Source organism: Anas acuta, chromosome 19 (assembly GCF_963932015.1).
Source record: "Anas acuta chromosome 19, bAnaAcu1.1, whole genome shotgun sequence".
Lineage (NCBI taxonomy): Eukaryota > Metazoa > Chordata > Aves > Anseriformes > Anatidae > Anas > Anas acuta.
This window is the reverse complement of record NC_088997.1, coordinates 8,736,514-8,755,102: the sequence shown is the minus strand read 5'-3', so window position 1 is coordinate 8,755,102 and position 18,589 is coordinate 8,736,514. Positions and strand designations below refer to the sequence as shown.

Here is an 18,589-nt window from a genome sequence, read left to right as displayed (position 1 = left end):
GACTGGGGTCTTGGGGTAAATGTGCAGGATTTTGGCTGTAAAACTGGAGCTTAGACTCCTAAAACTCCATTTGCTGATGGTGCCCTCTCATCAGTGGTTCTCCACCTTTACCCAAAGAGGCACAGACGCTGGGGGGGTGGCCCAGCACACCACAAAAAAACACCACAAAATCTGGAGTGTGATGAGTCACGCCGAAGGAACATCGTTCCAGTGGCATTTTGAACGCCCCAGGCTAATTATTAGTTCTCTGAGTCACTTGTTTTTGAAGGATCCTGTGGAGAAAAGAGCTCACCGTAACGTAGCAGGTGCCTAAAAATAACTGGTTTCGGGGGCTCCGATGCACCCCGTCGCTGGGCTGGCTCCAGAGTGGAAATTCGGGTGAGTCCCTCGTCCTGCCCTGCCGCAGCCCACTGGGGTGCTCGGGGTGGTTCGTGCACAGCTCTGTTTGAGCAGCTCGTCCCGGGCTGCTTTCAGGCTATTTTAAGCCCAAACTGACAGCACAAAGGTGTTTGGAGGGCGAATTACTCTTGCTAATCAATGCAAAATCAAGGAGGTTATTTTAGCTCTGATTTGAGCTGCTCCCCGTGTGCGTCCTGCGCCCACCCCTCGCTGCAGGTAGGTATATTTAGGGCTGGCTCGTCTGCGGCTCTGCAGGACGAAATGGTGCAAAGTTGCCTCCCAGCGCATCGCTCCCAGCTCCCCAGAGGGGTCCCTGCCCCTTGGCAGTGCTCGGACACGGCCCTGACCCATCCTGGGGGCTGCAGGAATCCCTCAGGACACGGCTTCCTTTGACTGGGGGTGGAAAGCAATTACTTTTCTATTATTTGCATCTTTTTTATTTTGATACGTTCCTCTTTATTACTTTCTCAGTAGAAAACCAGTGCAGGGAAGGTTGTTGCTGGTTTATGAGGGCTGTGACAAGCGCCCCGGGAGCTCTCTGCTCATCCCTTCCCTCAGCACTTGGGGCCCGATGCGGGATGTGCAGAGACAGCTGGAGGCAGGGCAGGAGAGCAGCCCCTGCACGCACCCTGTGGGCAGCCTCAGGCTGTGCTGCATGAGCTGCCCAGCACGTGCAGCGTTTCACTGGCAAGTACAGGGGGAACTGGTGTCAGTCTGCCTCTCGAAACCAGCCCCATTTTGCAGACAGTGCAAGATGCTGAATAACAAAGTGACAGGTGCCACGTTCAGTGGCTCTGGACAAGCTCTGACCTGATCTCATCACTCCAGCACTGCCCCTGTAACCAAAACGAGGGTTGGGTTTGATGCTTGCCAGAGCACAGGTCTCTGCCACCACCCCTGTTCCCACCCCACTGTGTGTTAGTGAATGCCCACAGCCACTGCAGTGAAATTGCAACCCTCCCCAGTGCATTAAGCCATGTAACACTTCTATTCAGGCTAAAGACCTTGCTGGCATTTAATTAACACACAGACTTTGCAATTTATTGCACAGCAAGACTGCAAGACGAGCAGGTAGGACACGGCACCAGGCCCCAGCCCAGCTCTCCAAGAGGTTGGAGCAGCGCTGGTGGCAGAGCAGCTGCAGGCCTGCAGAGGGCCCAGGCACCGAGCTGCAATCCTGCAGCCCCGGCAAACAGCAGCGTGCCCGAGGGAGTTGTTACAAACACCTTCCTTGCCAGATCTTTTTGTATTTATTTCCAATGCTTTAATAAGCTTCCTCATGTAAAAAGGGCACAGCTGCTCCCAGGAGGCCAACACGCCACATTTGGGCAGCTCAGGCTGCTCCCAGCAGCTGCAGAAGGTATAAATCAGGGCTCAGTTAATGGGAAGGCACAGCAGCGAACTGTCACAATTCAACATTCACAGATTGCTCTGCCCCAACCCACCACCACAACACAAGGCTCAGAGCAATGTTAAGAGCAGCTCATAGACAGGGTTGACTGCAAACTTGGGTTCACCTTCATGGTAGTTCATGTGAAGTCCTCCATAAGTTATTGCCTCAGCATAGAGCTCGGCCCCAAGCTCTGGTCAGGCTAACACAAAACCGATTTGGTAGAGAAATCCAGCTAAGGGAGCTAAATATGGCATCCTCAGGAGCATGGCTACAGGCCTACAGCAGTAGGGCTCCTCCTGGGGGAGGTGTCGCAGGTGACAGAAGTTCCTGCCACACCACACCAAAATGCCTGAATTTAAACACAGAACAGCCCCTATGTGAAGTCAAATAACATTTCCATTATTAAGAAACAAAGATACAAAGACTTAATCACTTTATTTATAACAAATGCTTGCATTTTGCAAAAATAATAATAATAAACATATATTTAAAAATGTTATTATTTATTTATTTTTACAAAGCAGGAGTACCCCATACATAACTGACACAGCTACGCCTGAGGTTGGGAGCATTTCACAAGGACCGTCCCACACTTGTGTGTGAGATTTGCTGAGTGCCTGCTGCAGGCACATGCAGCTGCTGCTTCCCATCTCCTTTAGCTCACTGCATCCTAGATGAGCTTAACACAACTCCTCTGCTAAGAAGGCACCACGAAACAAGGCTGTGCCTACAGCCTGCTAAGGCTCACACACTGCAGGAGAGCCAGGCTCAGCCCAGGGGCTCTTTGCAACTCAGAGCCACCGTAACCCCAGGGACGAGGACTGCCAGGACTCCCCAAAAATCAAAGGCAGCAGTTTGTGATCAGCACACAGAGACCACTATGTGACAGTGAGTGCTGCTTATTTCCACTGCCTGAACATCAGCCCCATGTGCAGCTCAGAGGGACCTTTATGGAAGTAGGCTGGAAACAAAGATGCTGGACTGGCCCCTGTCCTTGGGCCTGTGCTTCCACAGCAGCAGCACTTTCTCCCTGCAGACAAGTTCCCACTCTCCCAGCGGGACAAACGTGTTCCCTGGATGTTCCTTGGCTGTTCAGTCTGCAGTGCACGTGCAGAGCCTGTGGCAGGTGGTGTGCCCAGGGCTGTCTGCAGGCCCCTGGCCGTGTCCAGCTTCCACAGGGAACGGCAGCCTGGGCAGAGCACAGCAGGGGGGGGATGCTGAGCAGAGCTGTGCTGGACTCCAACAGCCAGAATGAGTTTTCTTCTGCATAACAAACTAGTAACTGTAAAGCTTTCCCTGGGGAAATAGCTTGGCTCAGTCCAATGCTGACACCCCAGAGCTGGTGACAAAGAAAGCACCCGTAAACGAATGCCCTGTGCTACGGATTTCACCTCACACCATTTCTTCCCTGAGGGAGATCTCTTCATCCTCACACACAGGACGCACCGGCTGCGGGCTGGGCCTCAGCCTCTTTGGGAGCTTGTCAGGAAGCAGACAGAGCACTCCGTGCACTGCTGCCCTCCTCAGAGAGCATCCTTCCCTCCGGCAGCCAGGCCGGGATGTTTCAACAATGCAGAGATGAGAACACCCCAAGGCACTGCAGGGGCTGTCCCTGCCCACAGTCACTTCTTGCCTGGCTCCATGGAGTGAGTTTTCCTTTCCCAGACGCTCATCACCGAGCTCCCCGTCTTCAAGGCGCAGCGCCGAGGCCCAGCAGCATTGCTAGGTGAAAGATTTAACCATGCTCACCATGTGATCCACGCCACATGCAACGTCCACCACCTCACCGGGCACAGTCACCTGCATCAGAGCACAAGAGCAGATTATTTCTCAAGCTGGTATCTTGCACCCAGTATTCCCTATTTTTCATTCCCCCTCCTGTTTAATATACCAGTTGCTTTTACAGGAACTTGTATCAATTGATATGTCAGCTTGAGAACCCAGAGAAAGCAAGATCCAGCACCAGACGTGCCTGTGCATCAAGCTGCCAAATATTCCCCTTCCCCCCTCCCAGGAGGGCACAAAGCTCTGGAAGGACAAAAAGAACCATCTCAGCAGCAGCCAGTGAGGAGACCAAAGCCTCAGCCCATCTGCTCAGCAGCAGCACAACCGACCAGAGCAAAATGCAGACAAGAGGACGAGGGCCTGCCCAAGCACCACAAGGATTAGCCTCTTCTCTCATCAGCAAGGACAGGAGAGATGCAAGAGCTTGGCTTTGCCTCAGGCAGTTTTTGCCTCGATGCTAAGCAGACCCAGCTCACCAACCAGTGCAGTTGCACTTCTTGCACTTCAAGTACACTTAAGCTCAAGGAAAGCTGAAGCTACAGAGGGCAAGATGCAAGCTTTTCCTCTGAGCTAAGGGAAAGTAGAGATGGCTAGCTCTAGAGTGGGACGTGACAGGCAAAGGGTCTGGTAACTGCCCTTTTTCTGGTACACTGCTGTACCATAATGGTACTTTGGTATCTCCTTAGGAGCTGGCTGCTGGAGGGAGAAATACCCTCAGCATCCACCCCGGGAAACCTGGACACACCGTGTGTGGTGCAGTCAGATCCTGCTCAGCCACAGCGGTGATTTCAGTCAGATGCTCCAGAGATGGTCTTGGGGGTTCCTTTTTAAAAGGAGGAGAGCACATGCCAAAGAAACACATCCACTGTGGGTTCAGGCACACAGAAGGGGACTGCAGGATGGTCCAACTGGTCACCTCCCTCCTCTCTTACATGGCCCCTGGTGGAGGCTGGGAATATCTGTTGGGCTGAGCGCTGAACTCTGGAGCCAAGCTTTCCTACACCCCCCAGTCTAGCTCTCAAAGCCAAGAGCCTGACTGCCTCTCAAAGCCAAGAGGGAAGAGGCAGTCAGGCTGGGGACATGAGGAAGATGCCATTCCTGTGGTTCAGGAGTGATGGCACAGCACCAGGCCTTGCTTTGGGATCTGTAATCTGTACTGAAAGAACAGAACCAGAAGACTCAAATTTACTGAACACCTCCACCCCTAGAGCACACTAGGCAAGGATCTCTGGAAAAGAAAGCAGTCCTGCAGTTATCTGAGGTTTCCACTTCTTCCAAAATTACTTCAAACTATGCAGCAAATGTTTCTCAGCCTCAGTATAACAAAGGCTCGCTAAGAAGTACACTCTGGGTCTTAATCCTTACCCTCCATGGGAAATACTGGTCTTCCATTCTTCCAATTCCCAGGCACCCTCTTAGATTCTTGCCCCATACAAAGAGTTCTCCTCTGTCTATGTAGAGAGAAGAGAGGAAAAAAGAATTAAAATAGTCCTCTTTTTTTTTTTTTTTTAAAATGAGACTGCCCTATTTGTGATGTTGGCAAGTGTGGCTACAGTGCTGCTGGGAGCATAAAGGGTTATACACACAGCATGAAAGCCCTGAAGTTCAGTTCCAAGCACAACAAATGTGCTTGTGCTTAGGGAAAGCGATGCCTAATGAGCAGGACAAGTAGCAAACTCTGAGCGTAAGTCTGCCTTTGCCTTCCCTTCTTACAGCTCTTGCTTTGGAATTTTATTTGAAGAAAGAATGCAGCAGAAGAGATTCCAGGCAATCATTTGTAGTAAAGTGAATGAATTGCACTGGAAATTAAACAATTAGAGCTGACCCCAATAAGCTATCAGTAAGCAAGGCAGTGAAATCTGCCCCAAGCCATCACCTGGACACGGGTTGTTCAGCTGCCTGACAGAAGTGACCTTCTAATAGTAGCTGGGGAAAAGAAAAGAGTCTTGTATTCGTCTGTATTGGAGAGAGAGCATTTGTTAGGCCTCTCAGCACACAGATCTCAGAAGTGTGCAAATCAGCTGCACAGCACAGACAGCTAAACCCAGAACACCAGTACCACCCAGAGTGTAACTCTTCCTGGCTCACAGGGGACAGCAGTTACAAGCAGCCTGTGACCAGACTCAGTGTCACACCCACGGCTTCCCCAACAAGGACCAAGCACATCTGCACCCAGCACTTCTCATGAGCCAGCTATTGCATTGCCAACAAGCACACGGGCTCTCTGTGTTGCTGCCCCCTGCTGCCCATCTTTAAGTGACCTTCACATTCAGAACTTCCCTTAGAGACAGGCAAATGCACTGTGTACATACCAGACTGCCCTACCCTCAGCACACTAGATGTGTAGGTCTTCCACCTGAGCTTGCTAACTGAATTGGTGAGGGGGCAATAAACCCCGACATCTCCCTCTGATTTAGACTCAGTTTTACCTTGCCCATTTATCACATGTACTCCTCTTGCTGCTGAAGTGTAACTGACTGACTTACTCTGTACAAGGAAATTAAAAAACCTTCCTGGGTTTCCTGTTTGAGGTTTTTTTTTTTTTTTTTGGTATTAGGGTTTATTTAAGAAAGTGTTAGAAGTGACAAGTAGGTAAGAGCCCCACGTTCACATTGTAATGAGCTCAATCACAGCAGTACCTATGCTTAGAGACCATGCTGCCAACTGTGAACATGCTGTCTGTCCCTCCTGCTGCGTTCCAGTGTGATTTAAGAAAGACCTTTTAGTTTTCAAAGCTGCCAATAATACAGCCATGTGACTTTCTCTTGACAGCAGAAGTAGAAACTTACTTGTAAGTGCTGCAAATTGGCTGAGTCCACAGCGAACATGAGCAACGCGGACGTCCGGATTCAAGTCTGACCAGCCAAAGAGGCTGGGCGGGATCATCTCTGGCACCGCTGTTTCTGTTAGGTTTGGTCCTTTCCCAAGAATTCCATATCCCCAGACAAAAACATTTCCTTCTTCTGCATCACAATAAGAACAAATTCTGTAAGAACGTCTGCGCTTGTGAAATTCACACCACGACCAAAAGTTCATCAGATCCAAAGGTATGCAATCCTTTCTCCTACAGCAGACTAAGTCCTTTTGAACATTTAAAAGTATAAAAGAATGCATTTCCATCCAAATGCCTTCATTTATTTTTTTTCTAAGCTGTGTAAGCCAGTCAAGCTTCATGGGCAAAACTTTCATGGGGGAAAGTGCCAACATAGTGCAGACTGGATAGAATACTTCAGCTGGAGGCTGAGTGTTTTATTATCACTGCTTTCTCCTTTGAGGCACAGCCAAAGCAGCGGCAGGCTGGTCGCCCTGCCTGGCATTCTGCCTCCAGCTGGGTGCCTGGGAAAGGCAGCAGTTGGACAGCGTAAGACAGAGGAAGTTGCTACAACTGCCAGCCCCACTGCCTTCATGCTAGCAGCTCCCACATCATCACAGCAACAGCACCATATAGAGGAACCTCTTCATCAAGAGGATCCTTACTCAAACTAGTAGGATCCTTTCCCTCAATCAGCGATTTTCAAGCCGTGCACCACTGGCAATCCCCAAAACTATTCCATAAGAAACCTGCTGCAGTTTCACTGTCCTCAGAACTCTCTGCTTTTCAGCCTGGTTTATCAAGGTTTATTTACTTGGCAGACTTATACTGAGTCTGAAGGGGTGTTCTCCCTCTCAAGCATTGCCTTCCTTCCTATATTCCTCTTCATATAGGCCACACAGGGCCCATGTGATGAGAAAACAAGGGATCAGAGCAGCAGGCAGTGACCATGCTCTCCTAGCTTGCGTAAGCACCACCAACAGCACACACGTTTTCTACCAGCACAGGCTAGAAGAGATGCTCCATGGCTCGTGCAGAACCTCTCCAGAATTTTTTTTAAACCACAGTGTTCTCAGTCTCCCAGCTCTCCTCACACAGGCAGCAAGCCCTGCTTCCAGCGAGCAAGATGCCTGCTCCAGTAAGTTACAGCCCACCCACTGCAGGGCCCTGCGTTAAGGAGCACAATTGTGGAAGCAACCTCACCTGTCAGCACAGCATTGCCCGTCCCTCCACACGCAGCCTCCTTTATCTTCCCGATCTTGAACGGCAAGTGCCTGGGAACGCTGACCTGCAGGAGGTTGCAAAGCATTATTAAAGACAAAGTACTAAACTGGAAACAAGACATACATTTTTAACTTGTCCTCTGGTTGTGGTAAGAGCTCGCATACACTGACAACTTAAATGCAGACAGCCTTTGCTGCCTGAATAACAGAACAAACGCAAGTCCCAAGACTAAAAGAACTACATGAAATTCATTAAGGTTGAGAGCGCAGACACACCAGAAATAGCTACCCAGCGGAAAGCCTACGCAGGGCAGCAAAGCTGGGAGCACTTAAGGCCTGCTGGTGTCACCGGCTCTGCAGGTCACACAGCACCAACGTCAGTACAAGACTACCCTGCCACAGCCTCCCAGTGGGCAAAGTCACCAAAATGCTCTGCAGCAGCATTTCTGAACACACCAAGGAAAGCCACTCAAATATCAGTCTTATTCAGTAGGGCTGGGTACAACAGAAACCTACAGAGCTTGCCAGGTGTCAACACTGACCTCAGACACCACAGGTAACACCCAGCTCTGCACTTTCACAATTTGGATGTTATTTATGTGGTACCTAAAATTCAGCTTTGGCAGGCGTGCCACTCATCTGCCTCAGACCTCTCTGACCTCAGTCGGGAGCACGCAGCCAGGAAGGTGCTACACTGCTTAACCTGGCCACTGTCCTCAGGCCTCCCGGGTCCCAGCAATTAGCCCTACAGTAAGGGTAGGTCAGGAGTAGCAGGGGACACAAAGGTACCTATTTAATAACAGCCACACTAATGTAATTGCCTGCTCTTAGCCTTCTACCACGAATACTGAGTATTATGAATTCCCTGACTCTGTTTTCTGCACTGCCTCTAGGAGACCATCTGCCTAATGTCCTCAGTACTGCACCACTTAGTGTCAAGTCAGCACCATGTTCTTTCCCCCATGTAAGCTTGCTCCAAAAACAAACAAACAAACCTATCTTCAAAACACTGGGATTTGTTTAGAAGTCAGCTATAAACCTACTGAAGTAGCTGGTGAAAAATTCAGGCCCACAGCACAGAGCTCAACATTATGAAGTATGGAACTAAAGCAAGCAGATTTTCTGCTGTATTGTATGTCTCAAAACCTTAATCAGAGTTTATTAAAGCAGCTGAAGAGTTAGAAGGACCCTCTGTGTACGCTGCCTTCCATGGATTCTTCTGCAATATACTTTTTCTTCTTTCTACAGATCTTAAGAGTGCCTCAAAAATCTGTTCATAATTTACAAGTAGCGAGACTGTAGTCCCCATGTACACTAGCCAGCAGCCCAGTACTCCACCCTGCAAGTCACAAAAATCTGAAAAATAAAAAGGCAATTCCCCTTTACTTCCTTTCAATATTCATCATAAGTGCCCAAAAAACTACGACAAACAACCACAGAACCAGTTTATAAACAGTCAATGTACTTCCCACTCAATGTTGACAGTGAGTGAGAACCAATCTAGTCCGTGGGGTTTCAACGAGCAACCTCAACAATCAAGTTACTACAATTCTGGGGCTGGCTATTTGTTGAGGTGCCTTCATACCTCCGGTTTTAAGTTGATGGGTACAATTACAGCATTATTTAAGGCAGAAAGTATTGGGAATTAATGCTGCTATGAAGCACACTTTCAAGGATGTCTTGTTCCGTCACCTTCCTTTTTATCATCAGTTGCTTTCTGTGGTGGGGTAGAAGTTCAAGTGTTCCTTTACTGTATCAGACTAAAGAGCCACACAATCCCACCAGGGCTGGTTGGAAGGCACTTCCAAGGGTCACCTGGACCAAAACCCTGCTCAAAGCAGGGCCATTCAAAGTTCTTGATTAGCCAGCCAAAAATCCTGCTTCTTCCATCCAGAAACCAGCACAAACACTCAAACTGGATCTCACTTGGTGCAAAGTCAGCAGACTGGGGATGAGGTCACAGGGTGTGCTCTTCCTTTGTAACTGACAAAGTGGTGTGAGGTCAGCCAAACCTCTGCCTGTCACCAGCTAGCTAACGTACTGCCCTAAAGCTACACGACCATTTCAGACAGGTTGGCTTTATAAGCACTGGGAAAATCAGCCTGCTACTGGTGTTAATTTATACTGATTTATCCTGCTGTCAAATAAAAAAATAAATAACAGAGCTGGGAGAAATGTGTCATTTTTAACCGCAGCATAACAAACATGTAAACCCTCCCCAGGCCAACTGACCTGCGTGGTTTCTGTGACAGATGCCAGCTGCAAGTACTCAGAATTCCCCCAGCCAAAGAGGTCTCCCTCATCTGAGACAGCCAGACAGCAGTCCCCGTAGGAAGAGACCTGGATGATGTTCACTCCAGCAATGTCACCACCTAGCTTCGTAGGAACACTGGTGATATTGTAGTGCCCAAGGCCTGAAAGGAAGAGGAGAGAGGTGATCAAGATTTTTTTTTCAGAAACACTTCAATGCCCACATTGGACCATTTTGTCACATTACAGACCACTCATCTTTGTAGCAACCAGCCCTAAACACCAGATCTGCTCTCTAGTACTCTCTAGAGCACAAAGCAACTTCACACAATCACACATGGAGAAGTCTAGGCCCTGGTCTCTCATCTGCAAGAGTTTGAGAGCACTAACCAATCCAGGCAGTTACCCTGAGAGAGGCAAACTTTCATAAAGCTGCTGCACCGTGTCTTCTGCAAGAACAACCATGAGCGACAGCACACTGCAACATTTTAGACAACAGCAGGTGAAGTGGCAAAAGATGCTGGGAAGCAAGCACACTGCATGACAGCTGCCTGGACAAGAGGCCAGAAAGCAGATGACAAACAGGATGGGCTGTGGTATGCCTGCAGGAGAAAACCACAGGAAGAATCCAGCTTCAGGAGCTGGAGAAGGACTAAACAGTACTCTTCTAGAGTCCTCTGACAGCAAGAACCCACCCAAAGATCCCATACTAAGACAGCAGCAGCCACCAAAGGTCTCTGAGCAGGAAGCAAAACTGACCCTGAAATGAGAATCAAGAAGCAAGATCTGTGCAGAACCAAGGAGCTCACTTTTGTGTGCCATTTCCACATTCCCTCTAAACTGAGGTAGTAAATAGAGTTGTGCTCAGACTGCATGTTTGGATGCATGCTTGGACTGCCAGCATGGCATCCTAAAAATGAACTGGTTTGTCTCTGTGCGGCTACCCAAGAGCACTGAGAACATCTGCACACAGCTGGAGACACCAGCCCCTTCGCATCCACACATGGAGACCAACATCCATCATGAGCTCTGGATGCAGACAGCTCGTTAAACTCAATCACTAGAGCACAGCTGAGCTCAGCTCCTACCTGTTTGTCCATCAGCTCCCCAACCGCACGCAAAGACCGTGCCTTTCTCGGTTCTAAACAGACTGTGGTCCTGGCCACACACAACCTGCACACAAACAAAAAGCCAGAGCTGGTCAGGAAAGGTCCCGTGTTCAGAACTGATTTAATGAAGCATTACAGGCAGACAAATTGAGCAATGAACCTCTACAATGTCTGGCAGCACAGATTTTTGACCTTTCCTTGCACATCCAATGGCTCTACAGACAGGGAAAGCTATGAACTGCATGAGATGGCACAACAAACAGAATTTTCTTCGTTGAAAGTGATGCTGCAGCTGACTTGGTCTCAGATCCAAAACAAGGCTTGGTTAACAGAAAGCTCAATTCAGCAGTGCAACGTAACAGAGCAGTAAAGAATAACTAAGAGCTCTCCCTTCCTTCCCAGAGCACTACCACGTGGCTCCCAGTGCCAGCTACAAACTGCCATTGATCCCCTGCCACGCGAGCGCTCTAAGAACACATCTGTTCTCAAATGGACATTTATATGGAACCAGCAATCATGTCAGCCACAGGCCTGGCTTAAGTTAAAGCCTACATGTCCAGAAACAGAGCCTAAACATTAGCCAATGATTGCAGGGGTTAATCCACAAATTAAGAGATCGACTACCAAGAATTTTAAACATGTAGGTGCTGTGAAAGTACAAACAGGTACCATTTACTCAACTCCCCTTAAAAAAGCCATAAAGAACATAAACAGAAGTTTATGAGCCCAAATCTAAACATAATTAAGATGTACCACGGTGGACTCTCATAGTGCTGACCTAAATCCTTGCCTTTGGGGAGACTGCCTGGAGCAGGAACAATGTACCCACAAAGCACTGTTATATCTGCCCAGTCATACTAGCAAACATCTCCTGTGCCTGGAAGTGCTGCAACAGTGCGAAGAATCGGTGGCATGTACAATGCTCTGCAGTCCCTAAGCAGGTCTCGCAGCTCACTTTTGACATGAGGAAGGCAAAATTCAAAATAAAGCAGTTGCCAAGTGACCAGGACTCCCACAGCCTTTTCTGCCAAGCTGCTCCCCAGTCAGTCAGTCCCAGTGGCTGTTCCTCCCGAGGCAGGGCCCTGCAGGAGGCTGCTGCCAGCCCATTTCTCCAGCTTGTCTGTGGCCATCTGGATGGCAACACAACCTCTGGTGCTCCTCCCATCTCGGTGTCATCTGCAAAGCTGCAGAAGGCACACCCCACCCTCCAGACCATTAATGAAGCTGGTGCACAGGATGGGGCCCAGTGCCGACCCTGAAGTACACTTCAGGGATAAGGGATTATCAGCCCTTGGTGCCACTGACCACTGCCCTCTGGACCAGCCATTCAGCCAGGTTTCAACCCACCTTCAAAATTAGGTTCAGGAGTTCCTCTTACCTGGACAACTCTGCTGTCAAAATCATTCAGCTGATGAATCAAATGGCTTTCACTGGACACCACCAAACAAACAACAACCAAGAAGAGAAAAGGCAACACAGCAGAATTCAGAGGACTGCAACTGGTTAGCGTGAAAGCAAACCTGCTTTCACTGAAAGCAACTTCACTAGGACAAGAGAGATTCTTTCACATTCTTATATATTCAGAAAGCACAGTTCCACTCTAAAATTCATTCTCCTCTTTAAGAAGTTAAGAACTGTCACTACTTAAATATAGTCTTTTAGGGGAACTGGGGGTGCGAGCAGCCCTCAAACACCTTCCCTAGTCTGGAACGAGCACAGACATTCAGTAATACTGCAGCACCTATACAACGCTACGCTGAATTACAGACTGACCAGATTTAAACCCCAGAGCATGAACAAAGCAGTGTCAGCATTCATTTCACTCTTTCATACAAAGAGGAATTCTGAACAATCCAACTGACTAAATTCCAGTATCCAGGTGAAAAAGAGCTGGCTAAACTACAGCTATTTTCTTAAACTCTACAGGCCAAGTCTTGAGGATTTAAGAGCAATCTGCAAGATCTCTTATAGGTCTTGCCACGGAATCAGTAACTTTCAACATATTCCCACTACCCGCTTGCATCACTAGCGTCTTACCAAGTATTTTGAGCATATGCTTTGGTGTAGCCCACAAAAACACTACAAAGGAAAAGCAGTACAGATTCAAACAGTTACAGCAAAGAGACTCAGTAAAAGGATCTCTTTCATCATTACATGGCATTTCTAATGCCCTCAGAAACAGCACTTGCACACCCCTCTGAGAGGCTAAAGGGAAAAAGATATACTAACACCGATTACCTCGGGCTAGTTACAAAGGTTGGGTTTTCCTCGCTATGCCCTGTGAAAACTGTCAGATGCCGACAGCTTGTTCTATTTTATGAACATGGTCAGAAGAGCACTCGTGCCCAGCTTGGGTTTAAAGCCAGGCCCTTTGTATGATGCCTGCAGCATAGAAGCCTGTTCTCAGACTCTTTAATCTTGAACAGTATCCTTGTACCACCAGACTTTTCCTACCTCCAGGTTTTACTGAAGGGTTATTTTCATGCAATAATGTTTTTAACATTAAGAAAGATCAGATTCTTTGGATTCTCACCTGTAAATTTCATCTTCAACAATCTTCCGACCACACTGTCCGTAAGAATTGTTTCCCATGGTGAAGACTGAAAAACAATAATAAGATGCATGAGTTTTATTATTGCCCAGCCTCACAAAAGCTTCTTTGCAGGTACACAGAATATTTTCATGAGGTTCTCAGCACAAAAGATCAAACACAGTACTGTAAAAATTGGCATAAGCTTTCTTCAAAGCAAGTCCACTTAAATTCAAGTGCCCAAAGCCATTTTAGCCAACAATATCCAGGCGGTAGTGCTGCAGGCACGGGGCAGTACCTGGAGCCCAGTGGCTGTTCTTCACTAATTGCCTTGTTCAATCTGCCGTTACCAAGGAGACTCCGAAATAGATCAGCCTCCCACAGGAGCATTCACGCAGCCAGCTCACCCAGCGATAAGCAGCACTGGATTGCTCTGTGCGGCGCTGAAGCCATTGCACCAGAGTTACCAGAGACATGGAAAGCCAATTCACAAAGCAGATCTTCTGTATGAAGGCCTATTAATTCATGGCTTTTATAAATGCAGCACTCAGGGGCTTCATAGGGAAAGTAACACACAACTACTGGCATAGCCATCCAAAACGGAGTTCAAGAACACATCTGCCCGAACGAGACAAATAGCCTACACTTAAACGAGGCCTGGGGCTAAATAAACAAACCGTATTTTGTAATACTTGTAGCAAAAAAGCATCCAACACATTTACAGCTTGAGCCAAACAGCATGCAGAGCTCAACACCTGGTTATCAGCTGAGGCTTCTCCCTCCTAGGAGCAATCGCACGAAGGCCAGCAGCTACCTGCACCACATTTACAGTGCAACAGCCCACCTGGGGTCTAGTTCTCGAGGATATAAGGCAATCCTTCTCAGATTTTTTTAAATGAAAGCACAGTCAGGCATCCCTTGTCACCACAGCACAGGCGATCCCATACCTCCTTCACTGTCTGTCAGGATCAGGGAATGGGCTCTCCCGCAGGACACCTGCAAGACTCGAGTCTGCTGCGGCTTCTCCAGTGGTAATGGAATTGGAGATGGTTCCAAGACATACTCGTAGCCTTTAGCTTAAGGAATAGAGAAAAATTAGGAAGTCAGTTCTATAAACCAAATTCATCAAATATTTATTGATTACATCCTCCATACACAAACTAATCCCTATGTTGTTACAAAAGCAGATGTATTTTAGAAAGCCAGGATGCTAAACAAGTAAAATGGCAACTGATATTCACCACTGGGAGGAAGAGATTAAAAAAAAAAAAGTGATGACTGAAGCCAGGAACCATAGCCTAATCAAAAATCCTAGAGACTGAACCATACTAAGGCTTCAGGTGGCCAGAACTGGGAAACTGAGGCTTTCAGACATATGTTCAACCACTTTGGTGAATAAAGCTGGATTACTAGAAAGCCTAACACTAAGCACAAACTAAAGTGCTCTGTACAACTGGGGATACTGCAAACAAGGTATAATATCAGCAACCACAAAAAGACAGCATGAAAGACAACCAAAAAATCTTAGGGCTTCATATTTAAAGAACAGCAGATTAAAGCCCTTTCAGAAACAGGCATGCAAGAAACATTAACAAGCAGGGCTCCACAAGGGATAAGAGATCTAAGGTTTAAGAAAGGAAATGACAGACTCAACTCCAAGCAGATTTAGTAACCTGAAGAATATGCAATCAGTTATGGTCAACTGGGGAAAAAAAAAGAACAGCAAAACAGAATCAGTACTTGGCAAAAGGTTAAGGTGAGATAAAAAGCTTTGATATCAAAGAAAACCACTTGAACAAGTAAAAGCAAATCCCGGAAGACCTGACGCAGCATTCTGCTCCCATGTAGCAGCATTTTAACTAGTTCTCACTGCCTTCAATTAGAAAAAGAAACAGAACACCTACACTACTCTTACAGTAAGACACTACTGGATGCGAGGAGAGGGGTCACAACCAGCTGTTTGCAAGTGGCCTGGCATGCAATACAGCAGGGAGGGAAAGACAGCAAGGTCTGTACGTGTCTAAAGAGATATGGACATCACAAAGCAAGAGAAGAGAACTTTTCCTTCTCTTTCTTCCTCCCTGTTCCTTCTAGTCAAGCCAGCAAGCTACAGGGATCTGTGATAATTAACTCAGTGCCATCACTGATGATATCTGAAGGATCTCAAAGGAAAAGGAACAACAAGGTGGCTAAGGCAAGCAATGGTTAGCATGAAATGTAAACAGTTTAGCTTCGAAGCAGCTGAAGTTAGACCATGAAATACAATGGCCTGGAAGCTGGTGGGTTGTAAGTTCTCCTGGAAACAGCTCTACACAGACATGGCATTAGAACAAGCAGGTAACAAACCAGGTTTGCAAAACCAAGTAACAAGCAACTTATCCAAAAGGAAGCTTGTCTGAGAGAAGTTAAATAAGGAGCAGCAGCAATCCCACTGCTCTGCACATCACTTTCAACAGCTCTCCAACACTGTACATTCCCTTACTTTGGGCTTTAACTGCATAGCTATTTAACCTGTTTCTACCCTCCAGCAAAAATTGATACATGAGAAGAAAAACAAGAGAAAGACAAAACACTCCTGATAAATGAGCAGGTGCAGAACTCAGAGTAAGAGCTAACACCTTTAAAAGCAAAACCAAAGGGAGGTTCCTGTGGTCCCATCATTTTCCAGTTGCTGTTTAAGCCACACACATCTGCCGTACATGCAGACTTGGAAATCTATACAGGATTCTAGCAGCAATACACAGGAGTCCCACTCTAAGCTTCAGCATCCTCCATAGCAACAATCATTTTCTTCTGGTTTGCTAGAACATTTAACCTTTTGCCCATAAAAGACACACCATACCTTGATGGATTAGGCTCTTACAAGGCATGAAAAGGAAACAAATGGTTTTCTGCACAGAAACCATCTTCTCACATATATTTGAGAGCTTGTAAGACCAAATAACTGAATAAAGTGTCTTTCCTTCAAAATGCAATTTTGTATTATAACAAAAAAAAAAAAGAAAACCTACAGCTTCACAAGTCTCCACTGACTTTGCCAGATTTCTGTGGGAGAGTTAGTTCAGAGATCCAAAAGCAACAGAACTGAGCAACCCATCTTGCCAGAACCATTTTATTAATGACCCCACTATCAAACTACGGACTCAGAGCAGCACCCTAACCTGCAAACATGCACTTCTGCAGAAAAGCTGCTTCCACTTCAGTTATAGCCAAGCAAGGACACAAGTATAGTGCGTAGAACAGACGGATCTCTCAAACAGTTACAGTGAAAACAACAGCCATATTAAAAAAGATATATAAATTTAAATAGAAGTACGGCCCTGTGGTCTGCATCACCCCATGAACATTTCCATGCCCCTGACCCATGCCACACGTATCCTGCAGTGCCACCCCATCAGTCCTTACAGGACCTCAATCCTTACTTCTGTCTCTTATGCTCCTCTGAAATCCAAGCTGGGAGTCCTTGTTCAGCCCCATGCCCCACACTTTGGTGATATCGGTGGTGTTAGAGGACAGCAGTGTGAATCCATAGCCACAGGCAGCAGAGGTGATCTTTGAAGGCAAACAAAAAGCATAATGTTCAGTAATAAAATACTGTTTAGGAAAATAAGTTCGGCTCCAGACTGTTTTGTCATTAGCAACTCTTTAAGCCATGTCTAAATGCAGCCCAAATTCATGGCCCTTGGGAAAACGATCAAAAATCACATTTAGCGATTAGCATAACAGTGTAATCACAAGCCTAACGTTAGTGATTTCGTGTTTTGCTTTTGTGCTTGTACAATTGCTTCAGGACCCATTCAGACACTACAGCAAAACCTATTTGCTGACCCACATCGGGAGATTTATATAATAAAAAGGGAAAATATTAGGGGATAACAGCCCCATGTTGCTCTTTTTGCCCGAGGCCCAGCCATTTGCCCTGCCTCGAGCCGGCCAGCAGAGCACGAGCCCTGACGCACGGAGACAAAACCACAGTAAATACAGCAGGAGCTTCTATTTTCCCTCAAAGAACCCCAAAAAACTACCAAAACCGCCTGCTGCGACAACCAACCCCCCTCCTGCTATCAGGGGCCTGTCGGTGGCACGCACACCCGCTCGCGCCCGTATCGCCTGTCGCGACAGAGCCCCCCCGGCACCTTGCCGTCCGTCTCCAGCCGATACGGCGTCGGCTGCACCCGCCGCGGCCGCTTCCAGCCCGCGTCCGGCCTCACGAAGCTGGGGACGCCCAGGGCGCCCGCCAGGCAGAAGCCCCAGACGAAGACGCGGCCCCGGCGCCGCGCCGCCTTCCCCGCGTACTGGAACACCGGGGCCGCCTCGTCGGCCTCCCGCAGCTGCCGGGAGCTCGGCGGCCCCGCCGGCCGGGCAAAGCCGCGGTGGGAGGGAGGAGGCGGCGGCCGCCAGGCCCCGCTCAGCGCCCGCCTCAGCGCCGCCATCGCCGCCTCAGGCGCCCGCCGCCATTTTGTCGCCCCCTCACCCGCCGCCCCTCTGCGCGTGCGCCATGCGCGGCGCTGTCCCGCCCTATGGAGGTGATGCCTGCCTTAAAGCGGCCATGGCGGCCGGCAGGGAATCCCACAATCATCAGGGTTGGAAAAGGGCTTCAAAATCGTCTGCTCCAAGCACCGCCATACAACTATGTCACCACTAAACCATGTCCCCACGCACCATGTCCAGCCATCCCTTGAACACCGCCAAGGATGGTGACTCCACCACCTCCCTGGACAACCCGTCCCAGTGCCTGACTGCTCTTTCTGAGCAGAAATGTCTCCTCATTTCCAACCTGAACCTCCCCTGGCACAACTTGAGGCCATTTCCTCATGTCCTATCACTGGTTATCCGCAAGAAGCAGCCAAACCCCAGCTCCCCACCCCTTCCTTTCAGGCAGTTGTAGAGAGCAAGACCCTTCACACAGGATGGGCCCCCAGCAAAAATGGGGATCCCAAATGAAATGCAAACCCCAAGCTCAACACAGCTGGTACGGCTGGGTGCAGTTTCACCCACACATAGTCCTAGTGTGCTCCATGTGGTGCTGTCCCAGCACTGCTCTCTGCACTGTCAGGCCGCCCTGTGATGGCTGCCAGCCCCCCAGCA

At 48.3% G+C, this 18,589-nt stretch overlaps 1 protein-coding gene across 1 annotated transcript; it reads right to left on the bottom strand.

Moving 5' to 3' along the window:
• Positions 1-2,208: 2,208 nt before the first annotated feature.
• Positions 2,209-17,994, bottom strand: RCC1L (RCC1 like). The gene is made up of 11 exons (XM_068656213.1): positions 17,638-17,994; positions 16,924-17,053; positions 14,449-14,577; positions 13,505-13,571; positions 12,350-12,401; positions 10,951-11,035; positions 9,845-10,026; positions 7,593-7,677; positions 6,367-6,540; positions 4,943-5,028; positions 2,209-3,592 (listed from the first exon to the last, which is right to left on the bottom strand). The coding sequence occupies exons 1-11, from the start codon at positions 17,932-17,934 to the stop codon at positions 3,515-3,517; spliced, it is 1,365 nt and encodes a 454-aa protein (XP_068512314.1). The 5' UTR covers positions 17,935-17,994; the 3' UTR covers positions 2,209-3,514.
• Positions 17,995-18,589: the final 595 nt, after the last annotated feature.